The 21,810-nt window shown below is 36.3% G+C and overlaps 1 protein-coding gene across 2 annotated transcripts in view; it reads right to left on the bottom strand.

The window, feature by feature from the left end:
- Positions 1-568: 568 nt before the first annotated feature.
- Positions 569-21,810, bottom strand: part of LOC131851601 (protein abrupt) — a 32,926-nt gene continuing 11,684 nt past the window's right edge. The window contains exons 2-13 of one of the 2 annotated variants that reach the window (XM_059202117.1): positions 19,165-19,316; positions 17,201-17,316; positions 16,041-16,182; positions 13,246-13,415; positions 12,552-12,684; positions 11,648-11,807; positions 11,070-11,114; positions 6,320-6,458; positions 5,646-5,783; positions 4,758-4,954; positions 3,995-4,180; positions 569-3,641 (exon numbers count right to left, since the gene is read on the bottom strand). In XM_059202117.1, coding sequence (XP_059058100.1) covers positions 3,241-3,641; positions 3,995-4,180; positions 4,758-4,954; positions 5,646-5,783; positions 6,320-6,458; positions 11,070-11,114; positions 11,648-11,807; positions 12,552-12,684; positions 13,246-13,415; positions 16,041-16,182; positions 17,201-17,316; positions 19,165-19,316 — 1,979 coding nt within the window. In that variant the 3' untranslated portion in view covers positions 569-3,240. The remainder of the gene's footprint in view (positions 3,642-3,994; positions 4,181-4,757; positions 4,955-5,645; positions 5,784-6,319; positions 6,459-11,069; positions 11,115-11,647; positions 11,808-12,551; positions 12,685-13,245; positions 13,416-16,040; positions 16,183-17,200; positions 17,317-19,164; positions 19,317-21,810) is intronic. The other variant, XM_059202118.1, reaches the window with a different exon arrangement.

The following is a 21,810-nucleotide window of genomic DNA, read 5'->3' as shown; positions in this document are numbered from 1 at the left end:
CTAGTTATACGTTCTCTCATTATAGTGTGGAGAGTTTTCTTTATTAAACTAGAAGTTTATCGTAAATGATCTTGTTTATTTTTCGAAAAATTAAAAACATGACGTACATATTTTTTTTTCGATAAACCTGTAACTATATTATTTCTCACGTCCAAAACGTAACATGTGTCGCATTTGTAACAATATTATATAGTGAGTAAACAAATAAAATGAGTTTTACATGAACAATCATGCTAATGAGGTATAGTCCATTATAAAATAAAGAAATGTGAACTTTCCAAGTTCATAAGGTAACTAAACGTAAGTTTTACAATAGCAAGAGCATAATCGTCGACTTAAAGTCCTAAACATTATATTTAATTCACTGGTAAGTATATAATTATTTGCATCATCAACAAGGGTACAGACAGTGCTGTAGGAGCTACATCGACTTGTTTCGAGTAAGTAATATTCAGTATGTGAATATAATAATATATATCGAAATGTTGTCGATGTAAACTCTATGGATAGTTTGGCACTGTATATTTAATCTGTGGCATGGGGTATTCTAAAAAAATATATATTCATATCTCGATCACAATCTGGTAACTGTCTATTGATTAATGTTATGTGTAGCGTGCAATGTCTATTTAATTTTACGAATACAATTATAATGTTCAATGGAATCTAAATAAAAAGTTCCTAATTAATGACGAATTAAGCACTCATTTCTCTAAACAATCAAAACTTATATTATATACAGTCAAAAATAATTAATCACTATGGCAACACTGCTAACTGTCAACAAGATTGTTCGCAAACGAAAGCGGCATAACTCGACAAATCTCACTAACACACTAAACAAAATAACGTATCAATCAACCCGTAGCACTTATTCTATCGTACACTATGAATTTGTTGAGTGTCACTCGAACGTAGTACATAAAAAGAAAGGTATACACCTGGTTTGTCCCTTTATTTAGAGTCGGTGTACGTTTTTCTTTTCCACGGAACACTATCAGCCGTGTAAAAGAAAAGACCTCAATAAATATTGTTGCTGGCAACACTTACTAAAATATTTTGTTTTTGTTTATTATCAAAGTTTTTTTGTCCTTATTAATACTTATAAATATAATTTTAATTAGAATATCGAATGACATCTCAATAAATTCATAAATATTGTAATATCTCTCATATAAAAGGTTAAATGCTTCACCTATTGCTCTAAATACTTAAATACTTAATGTGAATCCTAATGTTCAGGGAAGTAAATATATTTTGTGACTCGCTTACAAATACTCTTACAATATACTAAATAACTATAACATTGTACTCTAAAAAATATGTATAAGTATTGAAGGCTAACATGAGATTGTAATCACAGTAATTGTTATTTTTAAGTAACGAGCCCACATCATTACTACAAAATAAACATTCTTCTGTCTATTATAAGGTTCATAATTCACAAACCAACACAAACCGATCACTACCCACGTTTATTTACACATCGAAGGCAACATCAAGGTATACTTTATTTATTGCTTTTGTTTTATCATTATGTACTTACATATCACCTCAGTTTATATACAATGCAACATTATGTCATAATAGGTAAAGTTTTAAATGTCAAATTTGAACTCACGAGGCGCGGCGTAAAGCCCAACATTGACGTTGCGTCTAAATGGACGACAGATATAACCTTGTACAAAGTACGCGATAGTTCAATATTGTAATTTATTTATTGGATGTTTTGAGATTAATTCCAAGTAGGAATGCAAAATTGCATACTTAAAATCTAAAAATATAGATAATAATTCCGTTTTCACCCGTACATCGAGCTAGAAAATGTTTTTTTCTACACTCAGAGCCGCAATTTTCGTATTTATTTTCACTTGGAATCAAGGTACAATATATCCAATAAAAAGTATCGTCAAAATTGAACTACTCTGTTAAAAATGTATCCATAGGAATGCTGTTTCAATCAATGGCGGGCTAAACGCGACTTAATTACTCCTTGGAAATAATTCTCAGTCTCAAGGCCGCTAGGCTGTTTTTCCACAGACTCCCATGGGACTCACAATAGTTGTAAGTCACTGTATTATGTCCAGTCGTATGGTATTCCGTGGAGAACTAGCCTAAGTATTAACATTTGTAGATATTTGTTAAATTTCATATGATCAATATATAGTCATCATTGTAAATTATTCTTATTGTATTACAATTGCATGTAGATCCAATAAAATTTTATCATAACATTAAATTTTAAGCTCTGTATGTTTGTTCGTATACAAAGATATTTTTTTTCTATATTAGTGTGCACGTTGATATTGGAGGTTACGTCCATTACTCGCTACAGTCGTGACACAGTCTAATATTTCTCTAGTGAGTGCGTAATCTATTCAAAATAAACGGTTAACGAGTATCTACGGGCAGCACTAACAATGACCTAATGACTTGCATATATTTTTACCTACAATATATTCTATATATAGTATATATATAAATGCAATCTGCAAAATGCATAAAACAACAGTTATTTATATCTATAAATTGTATAAAATATTAAATAAAATCTATTGAAGTGAGGTAGATGGATGGAATTTCACAATTTGTGTGGATATTTGTTTTTTTTTTATTTATAACCGCCGCATTGGCCCAAATGCTGAGGTAGATGGATGGAATTACTATGTAAGAGGCCCTACTACGTGACAGGGACCTTACATATACTATACAAAAACACTACTCACTAGTTTTATTATCTACTAAAACAATTTCACAAACGAGTGGCGAGTCGACGATTCAACTAACATGACCGCGGGGTACGCTAAGTGAGTGTGCCGTGTTATCACGCGGGAACACGTTCCCGTGGGAACTAAACAGAGAACCGGGCAATATAACATCGCGACGAACTCCACTGTAATATAAAATAATGCTTTAGTAACCAGCAAGTAAGCATCGTCGACGATTTGTACTTTACTCGTAAACTTCAGCAAAATAAGTGATCTGACTCAATAATTTGCAGCCGTAACCGGCGCGGGCGTAAACCATTATAATCCTAATATAAATTTACATTACAATATTGGAAATGGCACCAACGACATTCCACGGGTTAACAATTAAACCGTAAAAACGAACCAATCAGCTAATGACCACAAAACATAACACTCAAGCACCGTTTGAAAAACCATCAACACAATATTGTCCTATCTGCGCTCGCATTCGAGACTAATTCAACACTCCTACAGTGAGAGCATAATCATTTCATGAGGACGCATTCTTCTGCTCGTCGTCTGAGTACTCCCCTTCCTCTTGACCGCTGTGGTCTTGATCCTGTTCTGAACTGTTCACTCTGTTCCTATCGTCATCGTTGAAATCTTTGCTGTTCTCTTTGTCTAACGCCTCTTGCTTATCGCTATCCATTTCGCTGATACTATCATTTCTTTGCCTCTCCTTACCCAAGTCCAGAGGTTCGTCAGAGTTGCGCATGATGTCCGGTTTACTCATATTATCGGTGTACTGCCTCTGTATCTGCTTGAAATAACGCTGGTGCACAAGGCTGGTCGGGTTTGGTGGCAGCGACCCCATTTGTGGGGAGGGCTCGTCGTAAGTCTTCCTATCCATGTGCATTGATGTCATTTGCGCCAATTTAGCAGCATTCATGCCTAAAAGAATCAAATTTCAATATTTTAGTAATCACGTAAACATAACACATTTATCTTATCATATCTTTTGAGGTAAGTTGTAAAATAACCAAAGTTCTCAGAAATCTATAAAGACATCAACATGCTAATTCTTGCATCTTGGTAATTCTTTCGAAGTATGAAACTATCACGGAAGAAAGAAACAAAATAGCGGAATAGCTTAAATAAGGTTATTAGGTATTTGGTGCTTTTCTGATTAAAGTATTTTATTCAGCAAGGAGTCGTCCTTGCTGAATAAAATACTTCAGAAATAACTTCAAATACTTCAAGAACGGGGTACTAACTAATTGAAACAACAAAAATGAAAAGCTTACCAAATATATTTTCACCCAAATATTGCATGTAGCTATCAAAAATAGCGGATCCGCCGTATCCTGGTGGATAATCGTCATGCTTCATCATGGCACCCATTCCGTGAGGGTGATTTTCCAAGGTCTTGGCTGTGACGGCTCTCACCGCTGGCACTTTTGTGATAGTTGTGTTCGCCAAATTGTTTATATCTGCAGAGGTTTAGATCGAAAGGTTAATAGTGGTATGTTATACCCCAGCTATGTACTTCTTGTGAATACTGTATTATTGTACGATGTCCAAATATTAACATAGTGTCACCAATATCAATAGTTGCAGAATTAAATACAACAGTAAACAAAATTAACGATTATCGTTGCTTAAAAACATCTACATGAATCTCTTTTTTCGATCCACGAAACGAGTACCATTATTTTTAGGCAGGATGATTGCGGGATATTAATCAGACATTACAGATATAGGTATAACACTTTCTACAGCATTTAGAACGACAAATATACATAATTTTGTTGAACGACGGCCTCACTAATCTAGTGGTTTAGGCTTTCTTCCGAGAGCCGCGGGATCGATTCCCCTCGTACGGACAAAAAAAATTGTAATCATGAATACGATTGTTTGTATTGGTTGGGTTGGTTGGTTTCCATGTACAATATTATTTATGTACTTACTTAGGACTAAATGGCGCTATGTGAATTGTCCTGAGATATTATTATTAACGTCGTTAATGACATAAAAATATAGTCCTTTGGACTATATTTTTAAACTTACGTGGTGGCGACACCGGTATGCTGTCCTGGTATCTGGACTGGCTGAGATCATCGTTATCATTGTCCCCACATACGGAGCTGCTCTCTGATGCGGCAGATTTGGCGTCCAGTTTGATGTCGGACCGCCGCGGCCCCGTCGGTGAGGCGCGCGCTCTCAGCTGTTCGGGGGACACCTTCACACCTGCTTTAGCTAGTAGCCTGAAAAGTGGGGATTATGATTTGTTAACTTCCAGTCAAGACTTACGTACTTACATAGTTAAGGTCTTCGAAACATCCAGTATCAAGGGTAGTGAGGTATTCTATTCATCAAGAGAAGTGGGCCGATTTTTTAAAGAAGGGAAGAGTAGGATTCTTTTCACACTGCGTTTGCCTATTATGGAATTGCTACTAGAGGCTTTCCCATTTCAGCTTTAGAGTTATATCCGTGATTTTAGTTATTTCTCGAAGTAGGCCCTTCTGCTTCATCCTTTATAAGTCTATCATGCAGTAAAACTGCAAGTATAGCTCGATAAGATACTTGGAGATTCTTTAGTAGTTCACGTACGACATGTGGGATTACAATAAGACCAAGTTTGGATTTCAGTAAATTTTTATCTTTAAATTCGTGGTTTTTAGGATGTTACAATACTGTATAGTTTATAAACAATATCTTGTCCTTGTAGGATTTAAAAGCATCTAAGTTTTCGGTCAATGTTGAAATCCATTTGATACAAAATTCAGGTAAGCCGAGATTCTCCGTTTATCCAAATCGCATACATTTAAGTTACTTAAGACTAAATAACTTTTTTAAATTTATTTGCTATTTAAGGACGAATGTAATGTACCTCCCATGGTACCATAAAACTAAAGACTAAACATCAAAAAAGATTTATATAAAAGTGGTACTCACTGGCTGGCAAGTTCGGGGTCGAACCTGGTCGGCATTTGCAGCACGGGCAGGTCCTTGGTGGAGATGCCGCGGTGCTGCCGGGACATGTGAGAGTGCAGCGAGTTGCGAGACTTCGCCACCGTGCCGCACAGCACGCAACTGTATCACAATCATTTTCATTTATATTCGCCATTGTGCTTGCAATAACCAATATTGAAAACTTTTATACTAATACTAGCTGACCGTACTAGGCATACATTGTTTTGCCCTATAAATAAATTTTCTTTGTCAATTCCTCAAGGCTGCGAGTGTGATCACCAGGAACGCTTCTCCAAATCAATACTCTCCAAGTATGTCTATCACATACCGAGTGTAAATTAACATCATATATTAATAAAAATGTCCAAGTTTTTGGGGTGGACCCATATTACTAAGGTTTTTTAAAAATTTATAACCCATTCTCAGATCTACCGTTTCGGAGAAGTATAGCAATTGACACATTTATGTATAGGTATGGATTACAGAATGAAAATAAAAAAAAGTTGAAAGTATTACGATTATTAAAATTCTATCAGTTAACAGTTCGACTATTCAGTGATAATTTGCGCATTCACTAAGACAGGTCAATGTCAGTTCAGTATGATCTTTCTTAACAGATTGGATTTTTTTTAAATTTGATATCTGTTATAACGTACCGATAACCAGGACAGACAGTGTGCTTATCTTCAAGGTGAGTCCTCAGGGTGTGAGCTGATCGGTAGATCTTCCCGCATTTCGGACACGGCCGCGGGTCCGTTGCCCTAACTCTTAGCAAGTCTTGGTTTCTTCGGCATCCTGCAAAGAGAACAATCAAGTCAATAAAATTAAAATTAGATACAGTTATTATATTTATTTTTTTATATCGTCTTACCTTTATAAAGCTGCTAGTGTTAGTGCGTTAGTAATAATTTATTAATAGCAAGTAAAACACTAGCCAAAATTTTTGCTACATTTCCAAATTGCAATTAGGTATTAAAAGTATAAAAAAAATCGAACGAAGAAAAATCATTGAACAGAAAAAGAATATCTTAGTAATATTATAAATGCGAAAATATATGTGTATGGATGGATGCATGTTTGATAATCTTTCACGCAAAGACTTGAACGGATGATGAAACTTTAATTAGGTATATATTATGTATTATAATAATATAATACATAAGCTATAAATTTGTATGCACAGTTAGTGTAACATATTTAGAATTTACATAAGATCTAACTAGTCTAGTAGGTATACTTTTATTTGCCGAGCTTGTACCACAAAAAGGCCAAATAAAAGATTGAAAATAAAAAAAAAATTGGATACCGCAAGGTTTCGAAAAAAGGAACAAATTTTTGATCTAAACGCGCATAAAGGTAAATTAAAAACTCGACCGTTCTACTTCGTAGTTTTATTGTTTAATTATTTATTTATATAAGCAGACACTTTTGTTCGGGTAAAAATTAAATTATTACGTATATATTGTATCACTAATACATTCGCAACTAGAATCGTTTACTCACATTGAACATTTGGTTATTGACATGACTAATTTACATGTTGTATACTTAAAATTAATTTTATTATTATAAAGATATACGTCATTGCCTCAAAGGCGTCAGGAACAATTTCAACTACTCGCTAAGTTTACCAATATCTTTATTTCATTTGGAGATCTATATACCAAGTTCCTATCGCATATATTTTGAAGGCATCTTACTATACATTTGTATAAATATAATGTAGTTATAAGGGATGTCTTGTGAAACTAAAAATAATACCAAGGAAATAATACAAAGAATTTAGTAGAATTTTTGTGTTGTTGTTGGCAACACTACAAAAAATGTACTAAAAATTATAAGCCGCTAAAATTTATTCATAATTAACTTAATGTCGGCATGAATAAATGTTAGCGTGACTTTCCTGTTCGATGATATAGATTTAGTTAGAAAAAAATCGTTTTCACAGTGTGTTTTTACCAAACACCATGTTTTGTAACGAGTATTTTGGTGTAAACAATTATGATATTTTTACATACAAAAAAACTATTTTATATAAGTACCTTCCATGTATAAAATTGCTATGCACGATCTAAATTTACACATATTTTATATAAAAAAAATATTAATTCTCTCAGACATCTATTGATTTTACATTTCTGTTACGATACCGATTTTGACGGCGCTTTGCGTGTAGCCACTGAACAAGTAACCACTACGTATTAAGTGTAATTATTATATCGACAAATAGCTCAAAAACTAAGAGCATGCTTCGATATTTTTCCAATCTCCTAATGATTGTTATAATATGAATATATTTTAATAATATTTCTATAAAAGTTTTAGTCGATGTTCTACTGCCAGTTTATGACGGCAAACATTAATACGAAATGGGGAATATAAGTAAAGTTTACATAGAAATGTCCAATAATATTATAATATAAATAGATATGATAGATCTAATTGCCCTCGAAGGCTTATATTGCATTGCTATATTGCAATTAATATTACATAATATACATTCCACATACCGCTAATAAAATATATGCGAACGGAATTAATTATTTTTATTTACATATTAAATAAATCCTTCTCATAATATTCTCGTATGTTTGCCTACACTGACTAGATATGTTTCGATTGTGCTGTTATAATGCGGACATCACACACGACTACATTTTTACAAAATAAATACTCTATGTTTGGAAGTGAACTTATTCTTAACTATTGCATTAAAAGGCATTAGATTTGTTTATACTATTTCGTATTGTCTTATCTATGGTCGAAAATATAATACCGGTACAATGGTTTTGCTTTGAAATTCGCATACATTCTGGAGATGCCTAAATGTCTCCTGGAGCATAAATTGAGCACTGCCGCTGTATCTATTGATAGCTTTACTGATCTCGTAAATTTGACGTCAGCGCTCAACACATGAAGCAGGATAATCAACTTGAAACAAGTGTAATAAATCTATTGGCACTGTTATAGAAGTATTAAGGAAAGAATTGGAAACCATTGCAACGGCTGCAAGAGACCGATGGAACGATGTCCTGATCGTTGAACACATTGTCATTAAAGCTCACGTTGTAAGAGTTTCAGTGGAAGATCACAATGGCGAGGTGGGTCAGGACATCTAGGTACTAACATCTACAACTAAACGAAATAGGATTACATAGAAGTAACAATGGAAGTTCAAACACATTCAGGAAGTCTCGAGAATGATCGACATTCTTATAGCACTTCATATACTATCAATGGCACCAATCATCACATGTCAAAATGCGCTTACATAATAAACCTTACTTAAACAATATCAGTCTATTCTACTACAAAAATAATTTTCAGTCGATTTATCCTACTGCTTTATACAACGTACTCGACAGCGAAATATGAAAATGCATCCTGGAGATCAATGTCGTAGGTTCTTTCTCGGTCAATTTTGCCCCACTTGTAGTTCCGTTTCACAGCCTTTTTATTTTATACAAAATCCTTTTATAGCCAATTAAGTGTGAACGAGTTGCTGCTTCAGTATCAGTTACCGATTTGGTACCGATTCGTTACCCTCCTATTAATTTGCCCAACCACAGCTCCATTTGAGGGTTTTCATCCTTTCCCATTGACGGCGGTGCTTAATTCTCATGTGATTACGCACGGAATTAGGATGCGCGAAATACCTCGCGCATGTGGCCACCGGGCAGACGGGGCTGTCGCGAGGGTAGTGTGCTTCTAGGTGCCGCCGTGCTAGAGCCAGAGACTCGAGCCGAGAGAAGCACAGAGGGCACTGCAGCTGCTCGCCCCCAAACTTGGCGCCTTTCGCCAGCTCACTCTCCTCCAGATACTTAAGCAACTCGTTCCCTCGCATCTCCCCCTCATCCTCGACGCAATCGCTTACCGTCGGGTTTGCCAATGCCCCCCACGCCGCGGCATCTGCAATGCCGACAGCAGCACGTTACTCAAACTAGTAATTGGCAAAGCGTTTGGCAAATCCGGCGGCAATTTTATATCCCCTAACAGCAATGCCTTTATAAACTCTATAAAAATATTATATCATATCATAAATACAATATATATCGATAAACAGTTCCGTTACGTCCTCGGTTACGTACTTCCGTTGGCACATCTATTCCTACATTATTATACAAAAAACGGAGAATGTGCGGCGCATGCAAACTGCCTACTCGCCATTTGCATCAATAAGAGCCGTCCGCATGTCGAGGACTACGGGATCGGGAAGGGGGGTGGGACCAGGAATTAAGGGAAAGGGGGGCGGGGTGATCACCACCAGGCGCCGAGCGGCGGGTGCGTGGGAGGTGGGAGTCGCTCGGCGTCTCGCCGTCTCTAAGAGTTCTGCCGCTGGCGGATGCCGTGCGCTTGGAGCTGGTGGTTGATGAGATAATGCTTGGTTTTACACTTCTTGCCGCAGTGCTGGCAAGGAAACCACTGGTCACGGTCGGTCTGCGAGTGCACATTGAGCATATGCTGGCGCAGGTTGGAAGTGGAGGAGTACACGCGTCCGCACAGCGGACACTGCGGCCGGTATCCCATGGCAGCCCCGCCCGCGAGAGCCGCCCCTGTAACACAGAGGCGGCGGTTAGACAAGTCATCCGTTTAGAACATCGGTTAAGCGCTATTGTGAGTGTATCGGTCGCAGTACTCCGCGGACGGGGCGGGCTCGCGCCTCCTCTGTTTCACGCCGTGTATAGAGTTCATGTGTATCTGCATGTACTGGCGCGTCTTGAACGCCTTGCCGCACACGGGGCACGAGTGCGCGAGGTCGCGCGCCGCGTGCACGTTCAGGATGTGCTGCTTCAGGTTGCTATTGTTGCTGTAGAGCTTGCCGCACTCGGGGCACGCGGGCTTGGTCGGCTCACCGTTTGCGTAGTTGCCGGAGGCCGAGTACGGCTGGTACCGCTCCTCGGGCTTAGTGGCCGGCTTGCCTTCCCCGCCGCCCGGCCAGGAGGCTCCTGGGGCAGACGAGGTCTCGTTCAGTGCTGGCGCCTATCGTAACGTTCGGTTTACCGCGTCGAGTCTACTATGCAATATTATCGGATACGCTCTCGATGTAACTTCCATTGTTGCTCGGATTTTTCCTATTTCGTTTTTGTATATACAATATATATAATAGTACAGTTTGGGGCAAAACGGAATGTTTATCATAACAATATTTAATAGAGTAATTAAGCGCTTCGGTGTCATTCTCATTATTTAATTGTTAGTGTTATTGACGGCATGCAATACATGACCCAATAATTACCAATTAATTGATATACGTACGAGTTCTTTGTTCTTTATCGCCATTATATTGGTTTGAAAATTAATTGTACATATAGAACGGTAAGTCTACTTGATATCAAAATTTAATTGGAAAATTATTGAGTCATATAACGTGAAGGGATTGTTAGTGCGTTTCGAGATTTTACTCACCGTAATTATCTGGTAATCCTGAGGGTCCTGGAAGTCCTGGGAAGCCTGCAATGGTAAAGGAATTCATTAGGTAAAAATACGTAAGTAAAGTTATGGTAAAAGTATTCATTTATATTCACAATGAGCCTGGGTCTTCAGTCATAGTATTTAATATTACTTGTAGGAGCGGTCTATTATAATCACAACGATTATTAAAAATTTTAGTTAACTGAAAGTTGTCTTAATGTTTTTCTACACAATTCTTCTAAGGTGATTAGAAGTACGAATAGAGCGGTCGAATGAGAATAAATATTAAATATTATCATTAAATGTTAAATTCATTTTTATAAAGACATTATGATATCAATACCGAAATGTGTCTCTCTATTTATCTGTTTGTAACTTTTGACAACAAAAGGGCTGAACGGTTCTTAATGAAATTTGATATCAGAACAGATAAACCGCCGGCATGAACATAGGCTACATTTTATCACAAATAAGAGATGGTAGGGTATAGATAACGAAGTTGCAGTTACCAACTAGTAATTTTACAAGTGATATTTATGTTATTACATTTCTATATTTTGTGATATAAATACCTGGTAAATTCAATAGTCCTGGGAAGTTATGCGGCAATGCTCCGTTGGTGTTGGCCATGGTAGCTGGGTCGTCGTAATCCAAAGGTTCTTGTTTGGTTCTCGTTTCACCTTCAGTATCGCTAGCACCCGCATCAGACGATGAATCATCACAGTCTCCCGACTGTTGGACAAGTAGATTAATATACCATAACGATGAGTAGAAAATATGTAATTTTATACAGTCCTATTTTTTTTACAGTTTTTTTCACGAAACTACAGCATGAGGATTTTTAAGAAGGGTATATTAAGGTTTCTTATGGGTCGGCAACGCGCATGTAACACCTTTGGTGTTTCAGGCGCCCATAGGTTTCGGTAACTATTTACTATCAGATGGGCCGTATGCTTTTTTGCCACTATAGTAGTATATAAAAAAAATATATTCATATAGAATACTCATGTTAATTCATGAGCTTAATAAGAGTCATTGTTATTTGAATGAATAAAAAAGAATTGTACACTCACAGAGAATTACTGTTCAGACAACCCTGAACTCTCTAGCGCAAATGTACAGGGAGACCCGACGCCAGATAAACTGGGAATATGAGTTGGTCAGAGAGAGAGACAGAGAATTACTATCATTACCAATGTACAACATATTATACATTGAAGTAGCTCTCTGTAGGTATCTGTATTAAGTAGATATCTATTTTTATATACCTTAGTAATACAGTAATTAGTAAACTCCAAGATTATGAGTGCGGAAGAATGCTCGCATAACTCCGTGGTTTTGGCAATAAGTTGTAGAACCATTTGGGGTTTTAGCACACCGGTTTTTAGGAGTCCGACAGTCTGTTACCCCTGAAACGGGCGGCTCTACCTAACAGATTTGCCCAAGTAAAAGCAGGTACCACCAAATATGTCTTACCAAATTGTTGGAAGTTGCTGACATATGTTGGCCCTGTGCATTGTCCAAGACTTGGCTGAACAGTGCCAGCTCATGACCGTTTGTGCCCAAGCGTTCCGGGCTCGCCCCCTGCGCTGCTAAAAGTTGTTCTGTCCTGCAAATACAAATATATACTTAGGATCATATTCTTTACATTTAGTAATATAGTAGTTTACGCGAGAGGGATTGTTAGTAATGGAAAACAACGCAATTCCTAGTGTAAAAAAGTAGAGTTGGAATAAGTGCTAAGCGAAAACGTCGAAAGCAAAGGCCACCAATGTGATGCAATGTCTAGGATTGCAAGTTTGATTGAAAGTTTGTTTTAATACGCAAGCCATTTCTTTTGAACGGGACTTCGGTGAAGCAGGGAGGCAGTACGCCGTCTGTTGCGGTAATTTTTTATATAGTAGGTATAAGTATTTTCATGATTGTTAAATAAAAGTTCGGTTTTAACAATTGCTAGTCATTTATACTTCTTTTTTTAAAGATATCCCATTACAAGAAGAACGAAGAAGAAACTTGCGTATTGCTCTTTTACATATAATTATTGCAATTTTACATTTTTAAACTGAAATGTATGAATACTAACTAGCACTGTATATAAGTATAGTAGTATATATAAGTAGTCAAAATATTAAAGATATATTCAGTGACAAAATCTTCATAAAGTACTTACCTAGTTTTGAGTTGTGCTTGATACAAGTCGGATGATCTCGCCCGTTTGGGAGGCGGCGTATTTGCTGAACCCTCGTCAGGTCTCCGTGATCTCCTGCCCTCACGCTGCTGGGGCTCCCGGCCCTCTCGAGAGCCTCCGCTCCCCGTTTCCGTCCAAGACGATGCCGACTGCTGACAGTTAATTATTATGATGTAACTAATGTGAAAGGTACCTTTTTAAATATGACGCGGTTGTTATTTATACGTCAAATTAGGAAAAATCACAGGATGTTACCACGCTTTGTTTATATTTATTAAGTTCCCGATATTTCGGCAGTGCTACAATCACCATGATCATGGGTATAATAAAGATGCCCACGGCTATCTTTTACCATCGCACCACTCGCCATCGACAGGGAATTCATCCATGCTGGAACCTAACTGGTCTCGGACAGGGCGGTTTCAGAGGAGCTTCCTCCCGCGTACACTTAGATTATGGAATGAACTTCCTGCCGAGGTTTTCTCACGAGACTACAGCACGGGATTTTTCAAGAAGGGTATATTAAGGTTTCTTAAGGGTCTGCAACGCGCACGTGACACCCGGCTACGGTAACCGTTTGCCATCAGTCGGGCCGTATGCTTGTTTGCCACCAACGTGGTATAAAAAAGAGCAGAGGATAGAGGGAAATAAAATTATATATAAATATTTTTTTCCTAATTGATAGAGGGAAATAAAATTTATATATAAATAAATAAAAATACTTAAATTATGTATAAATATATTTTAAGTATTTTTTTTCCTTTTTATAGCATAGGGGTCAATTGAGCTTGCAGCTCAGTTGATGGTAAAAGACTACCACCGCCTATGACGCGAAGGTGCGTTACCGACCCTTTTAAGAAATATCTCTTTTCTTGAAAGTGGTCTTTTTAATATCGTATCACGTCAGTAATACTGTTGTTGGAAGGTGGCGCATATCATATTAATTAAGTAATCTGTGTAGGAAGGAGACCAAGACTAGGCGAGCAAAAGACACGGCACCGGTCTGTGTTATGTCACATATGTAAAAACAATATAGTATTATAAAAAAAACATAGATAATATAAAAAATAGTACGCAACATAATTATTAATTAATTATATCAATTAGAATATTGTTATATTCGGATTTCTTGTCCGTCCTTCACAACATCAACTGTCCGAACTAACGGCAAATTTGATTAAATTTGATATCTTAAGTAACTTACATGAATAAAGATATTAGGATTTGTTTTATTTTCAGAATTCAAGTAGTATATAATAACGATCTAATTTATGAGCCAAATCAGGAAAATATTGCTGCAATTCTTTTCAATTGCCTAATTATATCTTCTTAAGATTTTATTTTTGGCATAATACCCTCTTAATGGATGAGATTGAAGGCGGACGATGTATGAGAGGACACGAGTAAGGAATAAACACGGCACTTATAAAGATAATTAAGTGTTAAAACAAAAAAATGAAAACAATACTTCGTTTAAAATTTTCCTTGCAATCGCCGATCTGGTAAATAATTGCGCACAATTCTGTTTGTCCATTATTGTTTATCTATATATATAAATAAAATTGGAGTGTCTGTTTGTAATATTGAAATAATCGTTTTTTACTACACGCATATGGTACATACACCAAAATAACATTTTTTACAATTTTTGTCTGTCTGTCTGTTTGTTCCTGAATCACTAATCACTGAAATGGTAGGACCGATTTTGACGGGAATTTCATTGGCAGGTAGCTACTGTAATAAGGAGTAACTTAGGCTACTTTTATTTTAGAAAAATAAACTTAAATTCCACGCAGACGAAGTCGCGGGTACAGCGAGTTGTAAATAAACAAATTACTCCGGACAATTAACACAGCGCCATCTAGTCCCACAATAAGTAGATCTTGTATTATGAGTACTAGATAACTGATATAAATACTTAAATATTTTCTTTGTAAATGAATACGTAATATACATAGAAAATACCCGAAAAGGACCGATACAAACAATCATATTCATGAATACAAATGTTAGCACCGTGCGAGGAATTGAACCCGCGACCATCGGAACTAAAGTGGTGTGCTAAACCGATAGACTACCGAGACCGTCAAACTATGCATTTATAATATTGAGTATATTAGGTGAGTTTCATACCATATGGTATTCCCTACTAGCTGATTAGTGAAGGAGGAATTGGATTGGTAATGAGGACTTTTGACTCCATTGCTAGCAATGTCAGTGTGACCATCACGCAGTTCCCCTTGGGAGTGATGATAAAATCTTGGTGAATTGTCACGATGGGCTGACTGACTTGAGCTCATAATCATCTTATAATATTCCACTGGTGCCCTGCCAGTGTAAACCGTTAGAGCAGACGTGGCAGATTTTGCCAAACTAAAGAGAAACGCCACTGTAAACCCTATGTGATTTTAGACCACTCATGCACAAACGTAATATTTACAAAGTTTACACTCTATCCTGAGGAGATAAAAACCATCACACCTAAGTATATCCTTAAATTCTTGACCCTGACGGGTTTAGGTAGTGAACTCAGAAAAAGGGCGAGCACAATAGATCTATGTAGGTCGCAGGGCTACAGGTCTAAGCACCTGACCATAGCCCAAATCCTTAATAGAGCAGACGTGTTTATGGTGCACCATAATCTATAATCATCCATTAAAAAAAAATTGGGTAAAAAATGCGTTCGATTTGCAAAAACCAACATTTTCCGAGGTTTCCAAAGTCTATACAAAACTGTCTTCCAGTTGCGTTAAAAAAAAAGTTATATATGTACATACAGGGGATGCTTTCTGGTCAAGCGTGGGCACCGGCGCGGGCGCCGGCACATCCGTCAGACCTCTGACTTGCAGCAACTGTGCAGCTCTGAGGAATTCCTTTAGTTGCTCTTGACCGATGTGAACTTCGCCCTGGTACATAAATCTGAAGAAAAACAAAGTCAGTTAATACTCTATACCCCGTCTCTATTAAAAAAAAAAACAATTATTATATGAGTACTTTAAAATAGAAGGTCTTATGTGTAGAGCTTAATAAAGATGAATAAATGCTGCATGTGCATCTAAATCTGTAAATATGATCTTGCATAATAATATTAGTCTTACGGTACGTTTGATGATATCAATGTATATAATCGTTATTATTCATGTAGTATAAGTATTTTAATAAGACGTCACAATATTTTTAATTGATATATTTATTATTATATATGAATAAAAAAAAATCTATTAAAATTATATATATTTTTTATTCATACATTACTAGCAGATTCGGCCATGCTTTGTATGGCTAAGGTTCTTGAATAAAATAATATTGAGATGTAAGCATTCAAGTTAGATCAAATTGCACGCAATGTGCAAATCAAATTTGCAATCGATTCAATGTTTTATGAGTCTATCGCGGACAAACAACATGACACGTAATTTATATATATATTTTTATTATAAATTTAGTTATATATAAAGATTATAATTGTAACAATTAAACCGTTAATTGCACAAAATACAGTACAATTTAGTCAATTTCTTTCTATGCTTTATATAAAGTGAATAAGCGTTTAAGCTATCACTCTTTGACTTAAAGAAAATGACAATGAAAAAAAATTCCACTATTTTTTTGTATAATAATTTTATATTTACTGTTTACTACCAATGGGTAACGTAATGTATATCCTGGTATTTCTTATTGGATACTTACCCGTTAAAAGGTACTTAAGGCCAAAGTTTCTAGATAATTCTAAGTTCTAGATAATTTTGCCATATATTGAGTCAGGCAGGATAAATCTCTATAAGTATATATACATTACGTTATCCGCAGACCAGGATCCATTTATATTATTTATAAAGTAATACTTCAACGGAATATTACCTACATTACGTTATTCATACTTATAATAAAGTTGTAAATTACTTTAGGATCTAAAAGAATAACGAGAGCATCTTACCTGAGAAGACTCTCCATATCTTTGTCGTGGACGTCTCGTAGGATGACGATGGGATGCTGGCAAGGATTCGCCTTTAATAGTCGTCGGAAGTATGGACTACATGCTGAGAGCACCACCTGAATGAGATGCATGTAATTATTGTCCTGCTGGTACAATGAAATTCCTATAATCTACAACTTCGGAGACCACATTGCCTTACTTACGACAGTCGCAGGTTTCCTTGCAATATAGAAACATTTGTATTCACGAGTATGATTGTTTGTACCGGTCTGGGTGTTTTCTATGTATATTATGTGATGTATTATAAAATTGTATCTAGCTATGTATTAAATAATCAGTCGTCTAGTACCCATAACTTGAGCTCTGCTGAGCTTGGACTAGATGGCGGAGTATGATTTTCACTGACTATCTTTACATAGTATAAAATAAAGTCGCCGTCTTTGTTCGTTCGCTTATATCTTTTATATTACGGAATGGATTTTAATGCAGTTATTAGTAATAGATAGAGCGATTCAAGAGGAAAGTTTATATGTATAATACATACGTTTTATTATAGTATAGAACAAACCGAGAAATTCAAAGATATGTAATGCATCTGAGTGACGTTGGGACAGGTCGCTAGTATGATATAAAAGTTTTTGAACACGTGTAGTCGCGGGTAAATATTATAGTGTTACTAGCTTTCCCGGAAAACGTTGTTTTGCCATATAAATTAATAACGCTATAAAAAATAGGGGTTGATGATAGAAGGGTGAAAATTTAGGATTGTATGTATTTTTGTATGTTGTATCATAAAAAAATAGAAACTAAAAATTTTGTCTAAAAAATAAAATTTAGGGGTGGACTACCCCTAACATTTAGGGGGATGAAAAATAGATGTTGGCCGATTCTCAGACCTACTCAATACGCTCACAAAATTTCATGAGAATCGGTCAAGCCGATTCGGAGGGGTATGGGAACGAAAACTGTGACACGAGAATTTTATATATAAGATTATAGTAATTTAGTAAGCGTGTTTATTTCAAAACCACACAACAACTGGTGTATAAATGAATATGGGACACAGGTGGAGTATGTCGTGACATACATAGAGCAATTTCCAGCCCAGTTTTATATTCCCATGGGACACGAGACAGTCGGAGTTTATGCAAACGAGAAAAGCAGGTGAAAAGCCACAGAATAGAGGAACAAGTTACTTCTGTATTCTGTATGTAATAATAATAATAATAATAACCTCAGGACAATTCACACAGCGCCATCTAGACCCAAGTTAAGCTAGCTAAAGCTTGTGTTATGGGTACTAGACAACTGATACAAATACATAGATATTTTTTTTTTCGTAAATACATACATATTACACATAGAAAACACCCAGACCGATACAAACAATCATGCTCATGAATACAAATGTTTGTGCCGTGCGAGGAATCGAACCCGCGACCATCGGTAGTAAGGCGGTGTGCTAAACCGTTAGACCACCGAGGCCGTCAATGTGTCCAGTTATCTAACAGTCACTAAGCTAGATGAAATAGTATTTAGTGTTGAGCTAGACAGTAACTACTATAGTATATTAATATTGTTACATATAATAATGAAAATCGGTAATTTTGAAGTTACAAAATACTACCAGATTGACCAAATTGGTATAAAAATAAATAAATATTTTTGTAACTTTGAGTAGTTTGTAACTTCAAAATTATCGATTTTCATTATTATATGTAACAATATTAATAATATACTCTATATATATAATTTTTATATAATATACTCAAATGCTGTTGGCCGCAGCTGGCTTTTATAGTTTACTTTTAATACTTTGGTAACGTTTATTAGATGATGTTCTAAATGAGATCGGAGATCTCGGCTGATGAATCCGTTTCGTTTCACGCAGAAATTGCGGTACAGCGCGTGCTTGACGCGTATAACGAACGACTCTGTGGATGGGCCGTTATAGTTTTGCTTACCTTGTGCGCAGTGAAGGTGGCACCTGCGCAGGCGAGGGTGACGTCTACGAAGTCCTCCTCGTCCCGCAGTCGCCGGAACGACGACACCATGGCCGAGTGGAAGTCGTTCCAGCGCAGCGAGTACTGCTGCTCGCCGCCGGCCGCGGCGCCGCCTGCGCAATAAACAAACAATCAGTCAATATCCTCACATCTTAATCTTAATCATTATCATTACATCGTATAAAACAAAGTCGCTGTCGCTGTCCGTCCCTATGTATGCTTAAATCTTTAAAACTACGAATTTTGAAGCGGTTATTTTTAACAGATAGAGTGATTCAAGAAAAAGGTTTATATATATAATACATGGACACCCGGGAAGTTTGTGAGTATGGATGTTTGTTACTCTTTCACGCAAAAACTACTAAACGGATTTTGATGAAACTTTACAGTAATATAGCTTATGCATGAGGGTAACATATGGGCTACATTTTTTATTGAAATTTAAAGCGGGTGAAATCGCGAGCACAGCTAGTCTGTAATAATAAAATAATAGTCGTTTTAGCGTGAAAGAGTAAAAAACATCCATCCATCCATACTCACAAACTTTCGCGTTTATAATATTAGTACGATAATTGTGGGAAATTTTACGAAATTGACACGGACGTACCGTGTAAATTTCGTGTAAATTTTACGAAATTTACACAGATGTACCGTGTAAATTTCGTAAAAAATTTTACGAAATTGACACGGATACACGGACGTTGTAAATTTCGTAAAAAGGGATACATTGCTTTACGTATTAATACATATATATATAGTATGTATATATATAATGTTTCGATTAATTATTTCTTTATTTATGCAATCCAAAATGTATTTAAAATTAAAATAAATAGAACATAATTTTTAATGAAACACGTTTTCGTACCGCGTGATTTATCCGCGCGGCCATCTTTCACCGATTCGGTCTTGTTTGCGTCCAATACTTGTACAAGACATTAATTATATGTAATATATGGTTATTAGTATCACAGTCATTTGCCTAATGAAATATCAAACAAGTACAAAATTAACATAATATTGTATATAATAAATGTACACGTATATTAATTGTCATAAAATCTCAAATGGAATTGGTCACAAAAGTAGAATATATTGCGTGGATTTTAATAAATATGTAATAATTAAAGAGTCGGTTATATATGTAATGACACAGATATATAGTAACGGTTCGGCAGCAATAAAAATGGTGTGGAATTGTAAATAGTTAATGGACATTTAATATGTGTAAATGTCAACCAATTAAATCATATTTGGCGATTTATGTATGTAGAGGAAAACAAAATTCAGAATTATGTTAAAAACAATAAAACATTAATATTGTCTATTCTTACAAAAATATTTATTTATTTAACTTTAATGCACACAATATAATATATAGTACAGTACATTTGGCGGACTTAACACCATGCGGCATTTTCTACCAGGCAACCATAGGTGGTGCAGAGAATAATTGATGGCGGTGCAAAATTATAAACGTAAACAAAATGCAACAAAATCATGTCATTTTACTTTATTTTTATTTTCGCCTACGTGCATTTTAGCTGGCATATTCTATTTGATTTAATAAGACAAAATAACCCTCCGATCGATACCCCGTCCAATTCAAACGGGGACCGATGTTACGACGGCCTGAGCCGGGGTTCGAACCCCTAGCGGTACCCTCAGACTGAAGTCGTATCCGTCAGGTGGGAGTTGAAGAAACTCCCGGTGAAGAAAAGCCGGTGAAGCTGTAAAGGCCAGCTGCGGCCAACAGCACTAGAATAGTCCGAAAAAAAAAAGAGTAAATATCTCAGGACAGTCCACACAGCGTCATCTAGTTCTAAGCTTAGCAGAGCTTGTATTATGAGTCCTTGACAATGTAAATACATATAATATATTTTTATAAATATATACATAGAATATACAGAAAACACCCAGATCGATACAAACAATAATACATATAAATGTTTTTACCGCGCGAGGAATGGAACCCGCTTATACCGGAGGTAAGGCAGTGTCCTAAACCGCTAGGCTACCGAAGCCAACAACCCAAATGAACCAGTTGGAAGCCAAGATTTGAGACTGATCTTTACTAAAAACTGATAAATAATGAAAAATTATTCATTATTTAATTGGAATAACAATCTCACCTTCAGCCTTTAGAATGGCATGTGTATCACATGATAACGTGATGTCGCACGCAAAATAACGCTTTAGGGTTATTCACATAAGATAAAGAATCGTATGCGCAGGTGTCGACTAATAGTGAACCAGAACTACTGCTGTTCATGTATATAGATAATGGTTACTGCTATACACATTAATTATAATAAAAAATTGTTAATTCTAAACTGACATCTTCACATAGTTTAAAATAGAGTCTCTCCCACTTTTTTTTCAGACTACGCTAACACTGCTGGCCGCAGCTCGACTTTACAGCTTCACTGGACGATACTCTGGAGTACACTGGAGTGTAGATGGCACTCCAAACTCGCGAAAGGAATTATGGAGCGGCTGAAAGTCAACTCTCTCCTGACGGATACAACTTTAGTTTTAGGGCATCGCTAGGAGTTCGAATCTCGGGTCAAGCCGTCGTAATTTCGATCCCCGTTTGAATTGGACGGG

The sequence above is a fragment of the Achroia grisella genome, unplaced genomic scaffold (genome assembly GCF_030625045.1).
Source record: "Achroia grisella isolate CSIRO2021 unplaced genomic scaffold, CSIRO_AGI_Agris_v1 utg794, whole genome shotgun sequence".
Taxonomy (NCBI): Eukaryota; Metazoa; Arthropoda; class Insecta; order Lepidoptera; family Pyralidae; genus Achroia; species Achroia grisella.
This window is presented reverse-complemented; position numbering and strand designations above follow the sequence as displayed.